General features: G+C 44.0%; 1 protein-coding gene across 4 annotated transcripts in view; it reads left to right on the top strand.

Moving 5' to 3' along the window:
* Nucleotides 1-8957, top strand: part of enpp1 (ectonucleotide pyrophosphatase/phosphodiesterase 1) — a 43118-nt gene extending 34161 nt beyond the window's left edge. For all 4 annotated transcript variants that reach the window (XM_065008669.1, XM_029631016.2, XM_029631017.2 and 1 more), the window contains 9 exons: nt 32-119; nt 605-789; nt 1039-1078; nt 1211-1365; nt 2556-2691; nt 2901-2975; nt 5778-5913; nt 6727-6871; nt 7251-8957. In XM_065008669.1, the coding sequence (XP_064864741.1) occupies nt 32-119; nt 605-789; nt 1039-1078; nt 1211-1365; nt 2556-2691; nt 2901-2975; nt 5778-5913; nt 6727-6871; nt 7251-7403 (1113 nt within the window). In that variant the 3' untranslated portion in view covers nt 7404-8957. The remainder of the gene's footprint in view (nt 1-31; nt 120-604; nt 790-1038; nt 1079-1210; nt 1366-2555; nt 2692-2900; nt 2976-5777; nt 5914-6726; nt 6872-7250) is intronic.
* Nucleotides 8958-20105: the final 11148 nt, after the last annotated feature.

The following is a 20105-nucleotide window of genomic DNA, read 5'->3' as shown; positions in this document are numbered from 1 at the left end:
AATGAATTAAGTTTGTTTTTGTATTTTTCAGGCCATTTTTATCAGTTATGGACCAGGGCTGAAATACAAGACCCAAGTTGCACCTTTTGAAAACATTGAAGTGTACAACCTCCTGTGTGGTAAGCCTGTTAGTCAATGGACCATTTAACATGGGGACAATGTCCTGTTGCATAACTAGAAAGGATTAGCCTGGGTGCCAGTCTGTTTCCGCTCTCTTGCCAACTCCTGATGGAATTGTCATGCCAAAGGAGTGGAATGATATCTAGACAGACTGGTACCCAGGCTAAGTAATACTTCTCTAAAGTGAAATTATTTCAGCAGGCCGAACTGGCTTTACATTCATTATAGCATCATTTCAACCACTTCTATACAGAACTCCCAGGACTATTTCTCAACATTGTGATACGTTTCAAAGAGGATGTGCCAGTTGAGAAGGCCACAGCACCACCACTGGAAACTAAGTCCATAGTCACACAGCTATTCTGTACAGTTAGCCCATTAGATCAAATCTAGTCAGTTAAAGAAAATACCTTTTCAACTCTCTACTATCACTTTATTTCCCCCCACCCGTCTCTATCTATCATCCTCTCTCTTTGCCTGTCAGATTTGTTGGACGTTCCCCCTGCTCCTAACAACGGGACCCATGGGAGTCTGAACCACCTCCTGAAGAATCCTCCCCACCGCCCCGTGTACCCAGCTGAGCTCTCCTCTAACTCCACCTGTGAGGCCAGTGGCCTTGCCCCCTCTGACCACCTGGGCTGTAGCTGCAGCACCCGCACCAAAGCAGCGGTATGACCAGGGGGTACAATCAGGGAGGGGGGTGTATCCTCAAACTCGCACATCCATCCCCAGAGAGCAGGACTGGGAGGGGAGGGGTAGACAGAGGGTCTGTCCTGTCCATAACACTCTAAATCCTCAATGTTTGAAAGGTGCTTAATTGAAAACTAATATTTATCCTCACTTTATGATTGATATCCCAGAAGCACTCAGAGGGAGAGAAGTTGACAGACACACTAACATGCTGAAAATATGTTTCAGGAGAAGACTATGAACAGGCAACTCATCAAAGACAATTCCAGTGAGTACACACTTCATGGGGTCTCTTTGTAATGGCTTAGTAGTAAAAACTTTGCCAAACACTCCAGTTAGCGTAACCATGGCTCTATTTTGTATATGATTATGTTTTTTATCACACCCTCCCCTCTCTCAGTTTCCGGAACCAAGGCTCTTCACCTACCATATGGAATCCCTCGAGTTCTCCAGGAGAATTCAGAGTACTGTGTCCTGCACCACGCCGACTACATCAACGGTTACAGCAAAGATACTCTCATGCCCTTATGGGTCGCCTACACAATTAACCCACTGGTGAGTCTTTATGTGCTTGTGTGAACGACCAGGTTTCATACCCAGGTATGTGTTAGTCTGCTTAGCTAAAGCCGAGGCATTTGCTTGGGGGAGTTAACGCAAGTCTTCAGAATCTTAGGAAATGTTACCCCTCACGCGTGGTTCTAAACCACCTCCATTACACTCTGGCTCTCTTTAATGTCTACAGATAGATAGTATGTTGTGTTGGAGATGCACTGTTGTATTATGTTTCTCTAGTTAGTGTTTCTCTGGTTAGTGTTAGTGTTGCTCTGGTTAGTGTTAGTGTTGCTCTGGTTAGTGTTAGTGTTTCTCTGGTTAGTGTTAGTGTTTCTCTGGTTAGTGTTAGTGTTTCTCTGGTTAGTGTTAGTGTTTCTCTGGTTAGTGTTTCTCTGGTTAGTGTTTCTCTAGTTTGTGTTTCTCTAGTTTGTGTTTCTCTAGTTTGTGTTGCTCTAGTTAGTGTTGCTCTGGTTAGTGTTGCTCTGGTTAGTGTTGCTCTGGTTAGTGTTGCTCTGGTTAGTGTTGCTCTGGTTAGTGTTGCTCTGGTTAGTGTTGCTCTGGTTAGTGTTGCTCTGGTTAGTGTTTCTCTGGTTAGTGTTAGTGTTTCTCTGGTTAGTGTTTCTCTGGTTAGTGTTTCTCTGGTTAGTGTTTCTCTGGTTAGTGTTTCTCTGGTTAGTGTTTCTCTGGTTAGTGTTACTCTGGTTAGTGTTGCTCTGGTTAGTGTTAGTGTTTCTCTGGTTAGTGTTAGTGTTTCTCTGGTTTGTGTTTCTCGAGTTAGTGTTTTTGGCTAGGATATGAAATAAGTTGTAAAGATGTGTGAAGAGCTGAGCTGCTGCCTGGCCCTGCTAGCTGGCTGTAGATCTTCCTAACTCGTGCTGGCTTTCATAGCTTCTTGAGTTTGTCATTATGTGGTGAAAACCTCAATGTAAATCAGGACGTCTCTCTACAGTATATCTATCCCTGGCTTTCGTTCTCTCAACATCCTCCTTTTATTCCATTACTTTCTGTCTAAAAGCTATTAAGAGGATGGAAAGTAGATGATTCATGGTTTTATTTTATCTCAGGAGAAGGTAACGGGAAAAGCACTATCCTAATGTATATATTGAGTCAACCCTGCAATAAGGAATGAAACCAGGTTCACATAACTAATACCAGAGCTCAAGAACTGGAATCATCTCTCTCGTCCCCATCAGAACAATGTCCAGCCACTGAGTCCAGTAGCGGAGGCCTGTGTCCGTGCAGACGTCCGCGTGGCGCCGCTCTTCAGCCAGAACTGTGTCAGATACAAGGACAACCCTGCGCTGTCCTACGGCCTGCTGCATCCACCCAGTGAGTACATGGGAGATTACACCCCAAAACCTTTTGTTAAATACCTACTCCATATTACTGTACATGCATATAGCCAGCGGTGCATCAGATTCTAACACTAAATCAGGACAGTTCTCATACAACTTTTGAAGACCAGTTGATGATTTAAATGAATTGTTAAATGAAGTGTTTGTGTGTGTGTAAGTGATTAATTCATGTTGATGTTTCAGATCTGGGTGCCAATGGAACAGAGGCAGAGTCACTACTCACCAGCAACATTGCGCCCATGTACCCTGCTTTTAAAGGTGAGCAGGTCAAGCTAGCTGGCTAAGAGACAGATAAATCTCAGGTACTGTGCAATAATGGCTCAAACACTCAACCAGGTATGTGTGATTTCTTATGGACATGCAGCTTCAGGAAATTACTTCTTAGGACACTGTGTGTCTTTGCATGATGTATGTATAGGCCTACTATAAGATTTTTCTCACTGGACTAATGGGTTTGTTTTATACTGATAAAAATACTATGTAAAGTGTTAATTCCATGTTTCATGAGCTGAAATAAAAGCTCCCAGAAATTGTTCATATGCACAAAAATATTATTTCTCTCAAATTTTGTGCAGAAATATGTTTACATCCTTGTGAGTGAGCATTTTTCCTTTGCCAAGATAATCAAGCTACCTGAAAGTTGTTGCATATCAAGATGCTGATTAAACAACATAATTGCACAGGTGCTCCTTGTGCTGGTGACAGTAAAAGACCACTCTAAAATGCAGTTGTCTCACAACACAATCCCACAGATGATTTGAAGGAGCGTGCAATTGGCATGTTGACTCCAGGAATGTCCACCAGAGCTGTTGCCAGAGAATTTAATGTTAAATTCTCTACCATACGCCGCTTTAGAGAATTTGGCAGTACATCCAACCGGCCTCAGAATAGCAGACCACGTGTAACCATGCCAGCCCAGGAGATTCTTCACCTGCGGGATAGTCTGAGACCAGCAACCAGGATCTTGACCTGATTGTAGTTCGACTGTTGTAACCAACTTCAGTGGGCAAATGTTAACCTTTGAAGGCCCCTGCCACACTGGAGAAGTGTGCTCTTCACAGATAAATCCCGGTTTCAATTGTACTTGGCAGATGGCTGACGTGGCGTCTTGTGGGCGAGTTGTTAACGTTGTGAACTGCGTGCCCCATGGTGGCGGTGGGGTTATGGTATGGGCAGGCGTAAGCTATGGACAACGAACACAATAGCATTTTATCAATGGGAATTTGAATACATAGAGATACCATGATGAGATCCTGAGGCCCATTGTCCTGCCATTCATCCATCACCTCATTTCAGCATGATAATACACGGCCCCATGTCGCAAGGATCTGCACACAATTCCTGGAAGTTCAAATGTCCCAGTTCTTGAATGGCCTGCATACTCACCAAGGACGCTCTAGATTGGAGTGTACTACAGCATGTTCCAGTTCCCGACAATATCCAGCAACTTCGCACAGCCATTGAAGAGGAGTGGGACAACATTCCACAGGCCACAAACAGCAGCCTTATTAACTCTATGTGAAGGAGATGTCGCACTGCATGGTTGGTTGGTTGACTGGTTTTCTGTTCCACACCCCTACTTGTTTTTTGAACGGTATCTGTGACCAATCGATGCATATCTGTATTCCCAGTCATGTGAAACCCATAGGTTAAGGCCTAATGAATTTATTTCAATTCACTGATTTCCTTATATGAACTGTCTTTGAAATCTTTGAAATTGTTGCATGTTGTGTTTTTGTATTTTTGTTCAGTGTAGTTTCTATCAGTTTTACTTTTACTCTTAGGCTTACTCTTACAGCATGTAACACTCCCAGCCTGCATCTCTATTCTATTTTGAACTAGCCTTGGCCAATTAGGTATAAATTTCAGCCCAAAGATCCAACTGCTGAGATAACATAGTAGGACAGTTTTTTCCCCCTTGTATTTCCTGTTAGATCGTACCATTTTTCCTAGGATCTAAGGTTCTAGTTGAATAGTGGAAAAAAGCTGACTCCATAGTAAATATTTAACTCTTAACAACAAGCTGTAGATTTAGGAGCAGGGTTTAAAACTCACACCAACTGAGAAATCTCCAATTGGTCTGTCAACATAAAAGCTTCCCTGTGAATTAACATGGTAATCTGACCATGGTCATAGTGAGCCATATATATTCAGTAGACATAGGATCTCTGTTACATTTTGTCTATGGGACAGTAGTGTACAGTAGTGGTGCAGCAGGGTGTTACCATATCAGGCAGTGGTCACGGTAAAAACCCAGCCCACTCCCTAAGCTCTCTTTTAATGTTTTATTGTTCACTTTCCATTCTGTGTAACTGGCTTGACAAAAGTGATTGCTTGCTATGCTATTCTAAAGAAGGGGAGTTTGTTACGTTTAAAATCCCACCCCATTTTGTACTCTCTGCTTGGCACGTAATGTCATTTGTGAGAACATGAGCATTTCTGATGCAACAACTTGTGGTATAGTTACTCATAGACCGTCAATGTGTTGGTAGTAGCTAAAGGTGTGTTCCTGACTTTCCCAGACAGACAATGTTGCTAATGTGGTGTGGGGTCATGTCTACTCTGATGGAAAATAATAGCACAGAGTTTTAAACACTGGGCTGTAGGATACTGTTTGGGACTCTGTTATGGGATAGCGGTTAGGATGGTACAATATGATGCCACCTTGTGGGTTCCATATTGATGAAAGGGAGATGCAAATGGTTGTTACTTTTGTTGATGCCCGTGGACAAAGGTAATCCATCATGAAAGGGGTTTATGAAGTATGATATGTCATGCAAGGGGATTTTGTTTTTTAAATCCATGAACAGAAGCACTCTGTGGATAACTTTACAAACACTCACTGCCCTCTGGTGGCAAATGGTGAAAGTCTACAGAGTAAAAATGCTGATCTAGGATCAGCCCCCAACACTGTCCATTTAATCACATTTATTATGATCTACAGGGCAAAACTGATTCTAGATCAACAGTCATACTCTAAGACATTTTTGTGAATACGGGCCCTGAAGACATTGTTCAATGACTTCTTGTTTTAATAAGTATATGATCGTATGTTTGCAGCTGTTTGGACGTACTTCCATGACGTCCTCCTGGTGAAATATTCCCAGCAGCTGAATGGGGTCAACGTTATGAGTGGACCTATCTTTGACCAGCACTACGACGGACACTTTGACACTCCTACAGTTAGCACACCACAGTAAGTGTTCATCATCCACTCCTACAGTTAGCACACCACAGTAAGTGTTCATCATCCACTCCTACAGTTAGCACACCACAGTAAGTGTTCATCATCCACTCCTACAGTTAGCACACCACAGTAAGTGTTCATCATCCACTCCTACAGTTAGCACACCACAGTAAGTGTTCATCATCCACTCCTACAGTTAGCACACCACAGTAAGTGTTCATCATCCACTCCTACAGTTAGCACACCACAGTAAGTGTTCATCATCCACTCCTACAGTTAGCACACCACAGTAAGTGTTCATCATCCACTCCTACAGTTAGCACACCACAGTAAGTGTTCATCATCCACTCCTACAGTTAGCACACCACAGTAAGTGTTCATCATCCACTCCTACAGTTAGCACACCACAGTAAGTTGTTCACCATCCACTCCTACAGTTAGCACACCACAGTAAAGGTTCATCATCCACTCCTACAGTTAGCACACCACAGTAAGTGTTCATCATCCACTCCTACAGTTAGCACACCACAGTAAGTGTTCATCATCCACTCCTACAGTTAGCACACCACAGTAAGTGTTCATCATCCACTCCTACAGTTAGCACACCACAGTAAGTGTTCATCATCCACTCCTACAGTTAGCACACCACAGTAAGTGTTCATCATCCACTCCTACAGTTAGCACACCACAGTAAGTGTTCATCATCCACTCCTACAGTTAGCACACCACAGTAAGTGTTCATCACCCATGCATGTTGTTGCTGCTGGCTTTTTTTAAATTATCAGTTGTACATGAACATGTTTCCATCTTTCTCTCCTGCAGACATGAGGCTCCCATCCCCACTCACTTCTATGTGATCCTGACCAGCTGTGGAAACTCTTCCTTCTCCCCTGCTGACTGCCAGGGTCCCTTGGAGACCACCTCCTTCACCCTCCCCCATAGACCAGACCACACTGAGACCTGTGCTGTGAGTCACACCGCTCTGGCTGGCTGTCCTACTGGGCCACCTGAAAAGCCTGTTGAGGAAATGTAACATGTCAACAGACCAAAGGATGGCTGAGATAATCAGACCTGGTTTAAATAGATGCTGTATGTCAAATACTTTCAAATACTTGAGCAGCACTTCATTTAGTTAGCCGTGTACAATGCAACCAATTAAATCGTCTCAAATGTGCACATTTCAAGCTAAATCAGCTGCACCCGAAATATTTTCAGGAATTTCAAAGTATTTGACCTAGGTCTGGAGATCATATGGGATCCTCTCTAGTTTTGCTGTTTGTAAAGATAATCTATTAATATTATTAGTGACTCAGCCCTCCTTTTCCTCCTCCTCCCTGTCTCCTCAGAATGGCTCAGACTTCCAATGGGTCCAGGAGTGGGCCCAGTTCCATGCTTCCCGGGTCCGAGACATAGAGCTCCTGACTGGACTCAGCTTCTACCACAACAGGATATCAGTGGAGGAAACGCTACAGCTCAAGACATTTTTACAGACTTTCTAAGATTTCAAGAAGTTGCCTCCGGCAGGTTTTAGTACCATATTTTGTTATCGCTGTAAGGCCTTATTACACATATGCAAGTAAAAGGGCCAGGGCTAAATGTGTAGCCTTGGATCCCATTAAATTAAAAAAAGGTGTAACACTTATATTTAAGTGCATAAAGAGGAAAAAAAGCTGTACTGTTTAAGTGAGAAATTGCCTGAAAGTCGCTTGAACCTCAATCATAGACTTTAAACCAGAAAGGCATACACTGAAAGAAGCCAAGTTATGAGACATAATATAATAGACCGTTGTCTGTTTGGACTTGAGCCAGAACACTGAACCAAACAAGTCATTATTACAGTGCATTTCGAAAGTATTCAGACCCATTTTCTTGTTACAGCCTTATTCTAAAATTGATTAAATAAATCTACACACAATAACCCATAATGACAAATCTATAAAAAAAAATGTTATAGAAAAACTGAAATATGACATTTACATAAGTATTCAGACCCTTTATGAGACTTGAATTTGAGCTCAGGTGCATCCTGTTTCCATTGATCATCCTTGAGATGTTTCTACAACTTGATTGGAGTCCACCTGTTGTAAATTCAATTGATTGGACATGATTTGGAAAGGCACACACCTGTCTATATAAGGTCCCACTTGAACCCAATCGAACATCTCTGGAGAGACCTGATAATAACTGTGCAGTGACGCTCCACATCCAACCTGACAGAGTTTGAGAGGATCTGCAGAGAAGAATGGGAGAAACTCCCCAAATACGGATGTGCAAAGCTTGTATTGTCATACCCAAGAAGACTTGACTGTAAACGTTGCCAAAGGTGCTTCATCAAAGTACTGAGTAAAGGGGTTGAATACTTATGTAACTGTGATTTCAGTTTGTTTTTTTACATTTGCAAAAATGTCTAAAAACCTGTTATTACTTTGTCATTATGGGGTATTGTGTGTAGATTGAGGGATTTAAACAAATCTATTTTAGAATAAGGCTGTAACGTAACAAAATGGACAAGTCAAGGGGTCTAAATACTTTCCGAATGCACTGTAGATCCATCTACCACTCTGCTGAACCCCAAACACCCCTCTTTCATCCCAGAAAAACAAGGGGAAAGAGTGAGAATGGAAGAAAATACGAGGAAACCGGCATATAAATAGGAATTCTATTTGACTAAGTGATTATAATAGCTGGGACATTCTCAGGAAACCTCAGACATTCTGGAATGCAAAAGCTAGTAACAGCCACTGGCCGAAGGCCTGAAACACTGCCAAAGTTTTTGACTCAGATGTCTGTGATTTGGCGAGTTGGCTGAAAGACATGGCATGGATGCTCAAAAAAAAGTGTTTAGTCTACAGGAACAAAAACAGGAAATCCACACATTCCACACACATGTTCATGGTTGCACTTGCCAAATGGTGTCATTGTATGTTTGACTAGATAGTTTTTATTGTTAATATCAATGTTTTTATATATTGAGTTTATTTTTATTGCTCTGTCACTGTAAATTAAAGGTTGTGAAGTTGATGTGGGGAATTGGGATTAAATTCTTGACAGGACTATTGGTGTGTGCACATAAGTATGTGGTGTACATGTGTTGTGGTTGCAAATACATGTACATGTGGTTGTGACCGCAACTTAAAGTAATACCAAGATTAGCATGACTCTAAAAGACAAAGTATACAATGTATGAAACAAGATATGCAGTACATGACATCCAATGTACAGTTGAAGTCAAGTTTACATACACTTAGGTTGGAGTCATTAAACTTGTTTTTCAACCACTCCACAATTTTTTTGTTAACTATAGTTTTGGCAAGTCGGTTAGAACATCTACTTTGTGCATGACAAGGAATTTTCCCAATAATTGTTTAGACAGATTCATTCAGTGGGTCAGAAGTTTACACTAAGTTCACTGTGCCTTTAAACAGCTTAAATTCCAGAAAATTACGTCATGGCTTTAGAAGCTTCTGATAGGCTAATTGACATCATTTGAGTCAATTGGAGGTGTACCTGTGGATGTATTTCAAGGCCAACATTCAAACTCAGTGCCTCTCTGTTTGACATCATGGGAAAATCAAAAGAAAATCAGCCAAGACATCAGAAAAACAATTGTAGAACTCAAGTCTCATCCTTGGGAGCAATTTCCAAACACCTGAAGGTACCACGTTTATCTGTACAAACAATAGTACACAAGTACAAACACCATGGTAACACATAGATGTCATACCGCTCAGGAATGAGACGCGTTCTGTCTCCTAGAGATGAATGTACTTTGTTGCGAAAAGTACAAATCAATCCCAGAACAGCAGCAAAGGACCTTGTGAAGAGGCTGGAGGAAACAGGTACAAAAGTATCCATATCCACAGTAAAACGAGTCCTATATCGACATAACCTGAAAGGCCGCTCAGCAAGGAAGAAGCCACTACTCCAAAACCGACATAAAAAGCCAGACTACGGTTTGCAACTGCACATGGGGACAAAGATGGTACTTTTTGGAGAAATGTCCTCTGGTCTGATGAAACAAAAATAGAACTGTTTGGCCATAATGGCCATTGTTATGTTTGCAGGAAAAAGGGGGAGGCTTGCAAGCCAAAGAATACCATCCCAACCGTGAACCACGGAGGTGGCAGGATCATGTTGTAGGGGTTCTTTGCTGCAGGAGGGACTGGTGCACTTCCCAAAATCATTGGCATCATGAGGTAGGAAAATTATGTGGATCTATTGAAGCAACGTCTCAAGACATCAGTCAGGAAGTTAAAGCTTGGTCGCAAATGGGTCTTCTAAATGGACAATGACCCCAAGCAAAATGGCTTAAGGACAACAAAGTCAAGGTATTGGAGTGGCCATCACAAAATCCTGACCTCAATCCTATAGAAAATTTGTAGGCAGAACTGAAAAAGCGTGTGCGAGCAAGGAAGCCTACAAACCTGACTCAGTTACACCGGCTCTGTCAGGAGGAATGGGCCAAAATTCACCCAATTTATTGTGGGAAGCTTGTAGAAGGCTCCCTGAAACAAAAGACCCAAGTTCAACAATTTAAAGGCAATGTTACCAAATACTGATTGAGTGTGTGTAATCTTCTGACCCTCTGGGAACTATTATTCTGACATTCTTAAAATAAAATGGTGATCCTAACTGACCTAAAATTGAATTTTTGCTCGGATTAAACGTCAAGAATTGTGAAAAACTGAGTAGTTACCTAACATTCAGAGATTCAGATTGTTTAATAGTCACATGTACAGGGTTGCAGATGTGATTGCAGGGTACAGTGAACTTCTAAGGCTTGGAGCTCCAACATGCAGGACTAGTGAAATAAAATAAAGTGGTAATGAAAATAATCTAAATAGAACTATGTCCATCATAACTGTAGCAGTGATGAATATATACATGTCCATTGGGGTGGAGGCAGAGTAAAGGCTTGAGGATGTGGGGTGGAATGATCATAGGGCGAGCAGCAGCATGACCACTGAGTGAAATAAAAACTCTAAAGTAATAATATACATATTAACAACTGCCACAGGGGGTCAACACTGGCTCAGTGAAAAGCTCCCACTTTTAGTTGGTCTTCTACTGGCGTTATGTAAGTTGTCAGTCTTTCAGCAGTGTGTACCAATTTATCCACAACAAGCAACTGACAAGTCAAGAGCATTTTGACATGAGTTAAACTAAAACATTGAATACCTACATTATTTTCCCATTATGTAAAACAATTAAAAGTTAGCATTTTCCTCACACATCTGCCCATAAGTAATGACAGCTATAGTGACAGTGTACAAACATCTCTGCAAAGGATGGGCAGGAACGACCTTGGGGACTCATAAAGCCTTGTTTAACACAGCAAGACTGTAGTGGACACTAATATTTGTCATGTATGATATTATAAATACCCTACATGCAACCTGGAATAAGACCTAGCAATTAGCCTATTAAAATGGTTCTCTGACTCCATAAAGATACATTTACAAGCATTAGGCAATGAGTTGACGTTGACTAACAAGAATTGGTCTGGGAATTAAACATCTTCCTTTGATATAGACAATTAACATTGTACAATGAATGGATTCACATAAAAGGCATTAAGCTTAAGTTACAAAGCAATAACAAGCATCACAAGGCATTATTCCAAGCATATAGATCCTAAGGTTAACTCATAGGACAAAGCACGAACAGAGATGTTTACTAGGGCAGAGGCCTAGAAGTCTAGGAAATGAGAACTGATCAAACAACCTTCCTCTGTGGACTGAATGCAGGATTAGAGAGAAAACAAAAGCATTTAATTCCATTTATAACATCTGAAGGTGTAACCTTTCAACACCAAACCAACCACCATTGACCAATCAAACAATACCAAATTTACAGTGACCAAAACACTCCCAGATCCAATCTCCACAGGGTGTCACGGCATTTTAAGGCTTGTGTGGGTGAGCAAGCCAAAGTAAATAAGACTGAATTCCTGGGAAACGTTGGCCACCTGTTTTATATGTTATTTTGGCATTAATACGTGTCACATACCAGTTTGCTAACAATGTTAAAATATATATATATATATATATATACACACTGCTCAAAAAAATAAAGGGAACACTAAAATAACACATCCTAGATCTGAATGAATGAAATATTCTTATTAAATACTTTTTTCTTTACATAGTTGAATGTGCTGACACAAAATCACACAAATTATCAATGGAAATCAAATTTATCAACCCATGGAGGTCTGGATTTGGAGTCACACTCAAAATTAAAGTGGAAAACCACACTACAGGCGGATCCAACTTTGATGTAATGTCCTTAAAACAAGTCAAACTGCGGCTCAGTAGTGTGTGTGGCCTCCACGTGCCTGTATGACCTCCCTACAAAACCTGGGCATGCTCCTGATGAGGTGGCGGATGGTCTCCTGAGGGATCTCCTCCCAGACCTGGACTAAAGCATCCACCAACTCCTGGACAGTCTGTGGGTAGATGGAACGAGACATGATGTCCCAGATGTGCTCAATTGGATTCAGGCCTGGGGAACGGGCGGGCCAGTCCATAGCATCAATGCCTTCCTCTTGCAGGAACTGCTGACATACTCCAGCCACATGACGTCTAGCATTGTCTTGCATTAGGAAGAACCCAGGGCCAACCGCACCAGCATATGGTCTCACAAGGGGTCTGAGGATCTCATCTCGGTACCTAATGGCAGTCAGGCTACCTCTGGTGAACACATGGAGGGCTGTGCGGCCTCCCAAAGGAATGCCACCCCACACCATGACTGACCCACTGCCAAACCGGTCATGCTGGGGGATGTTGCAGGCAGCAGAACGTTCTCCACAGCATCTCCAGACTCTGTCACGTCTGTCACATGTGCTCAGTGTGAACCTGCTTTCATCTGTGAAGAGCACAGGGCGCCAATCTTGGTGTTCTCTGGCAAATGCCAAACGTCCTGCACGGTGTTGGGTGTCCTGCACGGTGTCTGTTTCTGACCGTTTGAGCAGACACATGCACATTTGTGGTCTGCTGGAGGTAATTTAGCAGGGATCTGGCAGTGCTCCTCCTTGCACAAAGGCAGAGGTAGCGGTCCTGCTGCTGGGTTGTTGCCCTCCTACGGCCTCCTCCACGTCTCTTGATGTACTGGCCTGTCTCCTGGTAGCGCCTCCATGCTCTGGACACTACGCTGACAGACACAGCAAACCTTCTTGCCACAGCTCGCATTGATGTTCCATCCTGGATGAGCTGCACTACCTGAGCCACTTGAGTGGGTTGTAGACTCCGTCTCATGCTACCACTAGAGTGAAAGCACCGCCAGCATTCAAAAGTGACCAAAACATCAGCCAGGAAGCATAGGAACTGAGAAGTGGTCTGTGGTCACCACCTGCAGAACCACTCCTTTATTGGGCATGTCTTGCTAATTGCCTATAATTTCCACCTGTTGTCTATTCCATTTGCACAACAGCATGTGAAATGTATTGTCAATCAGTGTTGCTTCCTAAGTGGACAGTTTGATTTCACAGAAGTGTGATTGACTTGGAGTTACATTGTGTTGTTTAAGTGTTCCCTTTTTTTGAGCAGTATATAATCATTGAGTTAATAAAGCAGCATTACAAACAGTCTATTTTTTGCTTTCTTGAGTAAGGCAGCTCCGAAATGCAGGTGTTTCAGCCTAGCTCAGTGCTTTCTGAGGTGGTGGGGCAGCCAGTGGAAAATAAGGAGCGTATGGGGTTGGTAATGTTCTCTAGTTGCACTGTGATTGGCCCTGTGTTCTGTCACTCATAGGGACACTACGTCACTGCAAAATCTACAGGGAGAACTAGAAAATTCAAGCCCCTTTGGGGCTGCCATTGAGTTACATTAGAAGTGCCCATCCAAGAAGGCTCAAGGTCATTGACCACAGATAAAATGACTGATCATGCCAACATCAGACTTAAAATCTTAGCTAGCAGTCATCATCATGAATCAAGTCGACAATCTACTTGTAAATCCATTTCAATCCTTGTCATATGAAGAGAAATTATGGAGAGAAATTATAGATAAAACGTATCGGTGCTCATTAGCCATTGGACATAAACATTACACAACAATTTGAAAATCGCAAATTCAACAATGAGTGGTTTGGAAGGGATCAGTGGCTAACTGCAAGCTTTGCAAAGCAATCACTTCCTGGCTATTCAGTGGAGTGGGTATGTGGTCCAAGTCTGGGTTTAAGGGTCTCTTTTCCAAACTTAAAATTATAAACAGTCTACATTGGCCATGCTGTCCATCCAGCATTACTTCTGCCGTGTTCAAAACAACTGGAAACTCGGCACTGGGAAATCTCTGACTTCAGTGAGTTCAAGACAACTGGGAACTAGCTCCGACTGGGAAAATACATTTTGAACAGGTATCTAACTCGGAATTCCAAGTCAGGAACTTGGGCCTAGACATTGTTTTTTTCCCCAGAGTTCCCAGTTGTCTTGAAAGCACCTTAAATCTGGAGAATGCCAGATTTTGATGACAAAGTTTGATGTCAAGATTCGCCCACTAAGGACCACCGTGCCACCTTCCTGTTCAAGTGAGCACAGCACAACAAGATGAATTTATGCTGCTGCATAAATTATATAATATGCCAGGGAGATATGTATACTGTAGCTAAGAAAGTAATGCTAAGTGTATGTTGTTTAGTAATCTGTTAATAGCCCATGTGCCTCACCCTAATAAGTAGGTCCCTTTCCCCCTCATAACTTAGCCTACTGTTCTGACTTGGTGGTGCACGTGTAGTCTATAGCCTGTTTTAGAGAAATGTCACCATCAAATATTGTAAGAGCTTTCATTGTCTGCTTATATGTCCCCTTTATTTATCCTACAGTTCTGACTTGGTGTACAGGGAGAATACTGTAAGCCAATATTCTGAATTCTGTCGCTGTACAGTTCAAAATGTCCTGAACACATAGTTATATTGACTACACCCATCCGAACTCGCTCAATGTCTTAATCAAAATTACGGATTGCCTCTTATCTGCTCGTCGTCCCCTTATGCCATAGTTTGTACATCTCAATTGTCAGTAGAAACCACATTTGCTTCAGCAAGTCAGCCATATCATCTATGTTTTTTAAAGGCAGTATATTAGGTTTTGCTGCCAGACAAGGCTCTGCTGATAGCCAGATTTAGCAATGATAAGGATTCACTCCATGGTGCTGAAAAGAAATCTCTGCTGTTGAGACAGCTTTATGTAGGTACTAACAATTTGTGGGCACCATTTGTCAGCTTCATAGTGCAATTAATGCATTGCTTAGTCTTGTGTTGTGGCTTAGAGTTTTCCACACCAAGATTGACATGCTAAGATCGCCACTGCCTGAGAGGACCATAAAACGTTTTTGCATATAGTAATTCAGAGTTCACCCTGTACAAGTTACCACTGAGATCATACATACATATAGATAGCATCAGTTACCCTCAGTAAACAAGTTTCAGTATCACGACTTCCGACGAAGTTGGTTTGTTCGGGCGGCGGTCGACGTTACCGACCTTCTAGCTATTGCCGATCCACTTTTCATTTTGCCTTGTCTTCCATCACACCTGGTTCCAATTCCATCAATTACATGTTGAATATTTAACATTTACATTTAAGTCATTTAGCAGACGCTCTTATCCAGAGCGAATTACAAATTGGTGCGTTCACCTTATGACATCCAGTGGAACAGCCACTTTACAATAGTGCATCTAAATCTTTTAAGGGGGGTGAGAAGGATTACTTTATCCTATCCTAGGTATTCCTTAAAAAGGTGGGGTTTCAGGTGTCTCCGGAAGGTGGTGATTGACTCCGCTGTCCTGGCGTCGTGAGGGAGTTTGTTCCACCATTGGGGGGCCAGAGCAGCGAACAGTTTTGACTGGGCTGAGCGGAAACTGTACTTCCTCAGTGGTAGGGAGGCGAGCAGGCCAGAGGTGGATGAACGCAGTGCCCTTGTTTGGGTGTAGGGCCTGATCAGAGCCTGGAGGTACTGAGGTGCCGTTCCCCTCACAGCTCCGTAGGCAAGCACCATGGTCTTGTAGCGGATGCGAGCTTCAACTGGAAGCCAGTGGAGGGAGCGGAGGAGCGGGGTGACGTGAGAGAACTTGGGAAGGTTGAACACCAGACGGGCTGCGGCGTTCTGGATGAGTTGTAGGGGTTTAATGGCACAGGCAGGGAGCCCAGCCAACAGCGAGTTGCAGTAATCCAGACGGGAGATGACAAGTGCCTGGATTAGGACCTGCGCCGCTTCCTGTGTGAGGCAGGGTCGTACTCTGCGGATGTTGTAGAGCATGAACCTACAGGAACAGGCCACCGCCTTGATGTTAGTTGAGAACGACAGGGTGTTGTCCAGGATCACGCCAAGGTTCTTAGCGCTCTGGGAGGAGGACACAATGGAGTTGTCAACCGTGATGGCGAGATCATGGAACGGGCAGTCCTTCCCGGGAGGAAGAGCAGCTCCGTCTTGCCGAGGTTCAGCTTGAGGTGGTGATCCGTCATCCACACTGATATGTCTGCCAGACATGCAGAGATGCGATTCGCCACCTGGTCATCAGAAGGGGGAAAGGAGAAGATTAATTGTGTGTCGTCTGCATAGCAATGATAGGAGAGACCATGTGAGGTTATGACAGAGCCAAGTGACTTGGTGTATAGCGAGAATAGGAGAGGGCCTAGAACAGAGCCCTGGGGACGCCAGTGGTGAGAGCGCGTGGTGAGGAGACAGATTCTCGCCACGCCACCTGGTAGGAGTGACCTGTCAGGTAGGACACAATCAAGCGTGGGCCGCGCCGGAGATGCCCAACTCGGAGAGGGTGGAGAGGAGGATCTGATGGTTCACAGTATCGAAGGCAGCCGATAGGTCTAGAAGGATGAGAGCAGAGGAGAGAGAGTTAGCTTTAGCAGTGCGGAGCGCCTCCGTGATACAGAGAAGAGCAGTCTCAGTTGAATGACTAGTCTTGAAACCTGACTGATTTGGATCAAGAAGGTCATTCTGAGAGAGATAGCGGGAGAGCTGGCCAAGGACGGCACGTTCAAGAGTTTTGGAGAGAAAAGAAAGAAGGGATACTGGTCTGTAGTTGTTGACATCGGAGGGATCGAGTGTAGGTTTTTTCAGAAGGGGTGCAACTCTCGCTCTCTTGAAGACGGAAGGGACGTAGCCAGCAGTCAGGGATGAGTTGATGAGCGAGGTGAGGTAAGGGAGAAGGTCTCCGGAAATGGTCTGGAGAAGAGAGGAGGGGATAGGGTCAAGCGGGCAGGTTGTTGGGCGGCCGGCCGTCACAAGACGCGAGATTTCATCTGGAGAGAGAGGGAGAAAGAGGTCAGAGCACAGGGTAGGGCAGTGTGAGCAGAACCAGCGGTGTCGTTTGACTTATCAAACGAGGATCGGATGTCGTCGACCTTCTTTTCAAAATGGTTGACGAAGTCATCTGCAGAGAGGGAGGAGGGGGAGGGGGAGGAGGATTCAGGAGGGAGGAGAAGGTGGCAAAGAGCTTCCTAGGGTTAGAGGCAGATGCTTGGAATTTAGAGTGGTAGAAAGTGGCTTTAGCAGCAGAGAGAGAAGAGGAAAATGTAGAGAGGAGGGAGTGAAAGGATGCCAGGTCCACAGGGAGGCGGTTTTCCTTCATTTCCGCTCGGCTGCCCGGAGCCCTGTTCTGTGAGCTCGCAATGAGTCGTCGAGCCACGGAGCGGGAGGGGAGGACCGAGCCGGCCTGGAGGATAGGGGACATAGAGAGTCAAAGGATGCAGAAAGGGAGGAGAGGAGGGTTGAGGAGGCAGAATCAGGAGATAGGTTGGAGAAGGTTTGAGCAGAGGAAGAGATGATAGGATGGAAGAGGAGAGAGTAGCGGGGAGAGAGAGCGAAGGTTGGGACGGCGCGATACCATCCGAGTAGGGGCAGTGTGGGAAGTGTTGGATGAGAGCGAGAGGGAAAAGGATACAAGGTAGTGGTCGGAGACTTGGAGGGAGTTGCAATGAGGTTAGTGGAAGAACAGCATCTAGTAAAGATGAGGTCGAGCGTATTGCCTGCCTTGTGAGTAGGGGGAAGGTGAGAGGGTGAGGTCAAAAGAGGAGAGGAGTGGAAAGAAGGAGGCAGAGAGGAATGAGTCAAAGGTAGACGGGGGAGGTTAAAGTCGCCCAGAACTGTGAGAGGTGAGCCGTCCTCAGGAAAGGAGCTTATCAAGGCATCAAGCTCATTGATGAACTCTCCGAGGGAACCTGGAGGGCGATAAATGATAAGGATGTTAAGCTTGAAAGGGCTGGTAACTGTGACAGCATGGAATTCAAAGGAGGCGATAGACAGATGGGTAAGGGGAGAAAGAGAGAATGACCACTTAGGAGAGATGAGGATCCCGGTGCCACCACCCCGCTGACCAGAAGCTCTCGGGGTGTGCGAGAACACGTGGGCGGACGAAGAGAGAGCAGTAGGAGTAGCAGTGTTATCTGTGGTGATCCATGTTTCCGTCAGTGCCAAGAAGTCGAGGGACTGGAGGGGGCATAGGCTGAGATGAACTCTGCCTTGTTGGCCGCAGATCGGCAGTTCCAGAGGCTACCGGAGACCTGGAACTCCACGTGGGTCGTGCGCGCTGGGACCACCAGATTAGGGTGGCCGCGGCCATGCGGTGTGAAGCGTTTCTATGGTCTGTGCAAAGAGGAGAGAACAGGGATAGACAGACACATAGTTGACAGGCTACAGAAGAGGCTACGCTAATGCAAAGGAGATTGGAATGACAAGTGGACTACACGTCTCGAATGTTCAGAAAGTTAAGCTTACGTAGCAAGAATCTTATTGACTAAAATGATTAAAATGATACAGTACTGCTGAAGTAGGCTAGCTGGCAGTGGCTGCGTTGTTGACTTTGTAGGCTAGCTGGCAGTGGCTGCGTTGTTGACACTACACTAATCAAGTCGTTCCGTTGAGTGTGATAGTTTCTACAGTGCTGCTATTCGGGGGCTAGCTAGCAGTGTTGATTACGTTACGTTGCGTTAAAAGAACGACAATAGCTGGCTAGCTAACCTAGAAAATCGCTCTAGACTACACAATTATCTTTGATACAAAGACGGCTATGTAGCTAGCTACGATCAAACAAATCAAACCGTTGTACTGTAATGAAATGAAATGAAAATGTGATACTACCCGTGGAGCGAAGCGGAATGCGACCGGGTTGTTGAGTGAGGAAGTTCTATTCAGTAGACGTTGGCTAGCTGTTGGCTAGCTAGCAGTGTCTCCTACGTTAAGGACGACAAATAGCTGGCTAGCTAACCTCAGTAAATTAAGATAATCACTCTAAGACTACACACTCTAAACTACACAATTATCTTGGATACGAAGACAGCAAAGACAACTATGTAGCTAGCTAACACTACACTAATCAAGTCGTTCAGTTGAGTGTAATAGTTTTTACAGTGCTGCTATTCGGTAGACGGTGGACGTTAGCTAGCTGGCTAGCTGCTGGGCAGATAGCAGTGTAGACTACGTTAGGACGACGAAATACGATAATTACGCAATTATCTTTGATACAAAGACGGCTATGTAGCTAGCTAAGAAGAAATTGCTAAGATTAGACAAATCAAACCGTTGTACTATAGTGAAATGTAATGAAATGTAATGAAAAGTTATACTACCTGCGGACCGAAGTGCGGATGCGACCACTCGCTCCAACCCGGAAGTAGCAAATTTAACCCTCTGTTCCCCCCCATGTCCGTAATTGTTTGTTGTTGTGCTTGTGCACGGTATGCTGTTAGTTACCGGGTTTTGTTTGACCCATTTATTGAATTATTCTGTTGACGGTGGTTTATGGTTATTAAACACAACCGGTGTAAATCAGTTTCTGCTCTCCTGCGCCTGACTTCTCTGCCGCCAGTAGCATCGCATTACATTCAGACAGAAAACAGACATGGATACTATAGTAGTATTCTACCACATTCAGTGCTCTGGATACTGTACCAAAGAGATAAAGGGCTGACTAGTCCTTAAATTTAAAAAAATGTCCTTTGTTCCTTGACCGTTTTCCTTGCAACTCCAGGTGTCAGACAGCACAAATTAAGGCAGAGCCTACAAGACAACAACAAAACCTCTCACAATGGGGTTCCATTAATAATGGCTAATTTTACAAAAATACTTCCTCCCCTGCCACACACACCCTGAACCGGGCCCTCAACAAAGAAAACCAAAGGAAGAAGAAACTGCACCCGGGGCCACTTCAACCAACCTCATTCACCTCAGCTCTGTCAAGCAGCAGTT

The sequence above is a fragment of the Oncorhynchus nerka genome, linkage group LG24, assembly GCF_034236695.1.
Source record: "Oncorhynchus nerka isolate Pitt River linkage group LG24, Oner_Uvic_2.0, whole genome shotgun sequence".
NCBI classification, from domain to species: Eukaryota; Metazoa; Chordata; class Actinopteri; order Salmoniformes; family Salmonidae; genus Oncorhynchus; species Oncorhynchus nerka.
This window is presented reverse-complemented; position numbering and strand designations above follow the sequence as displayed.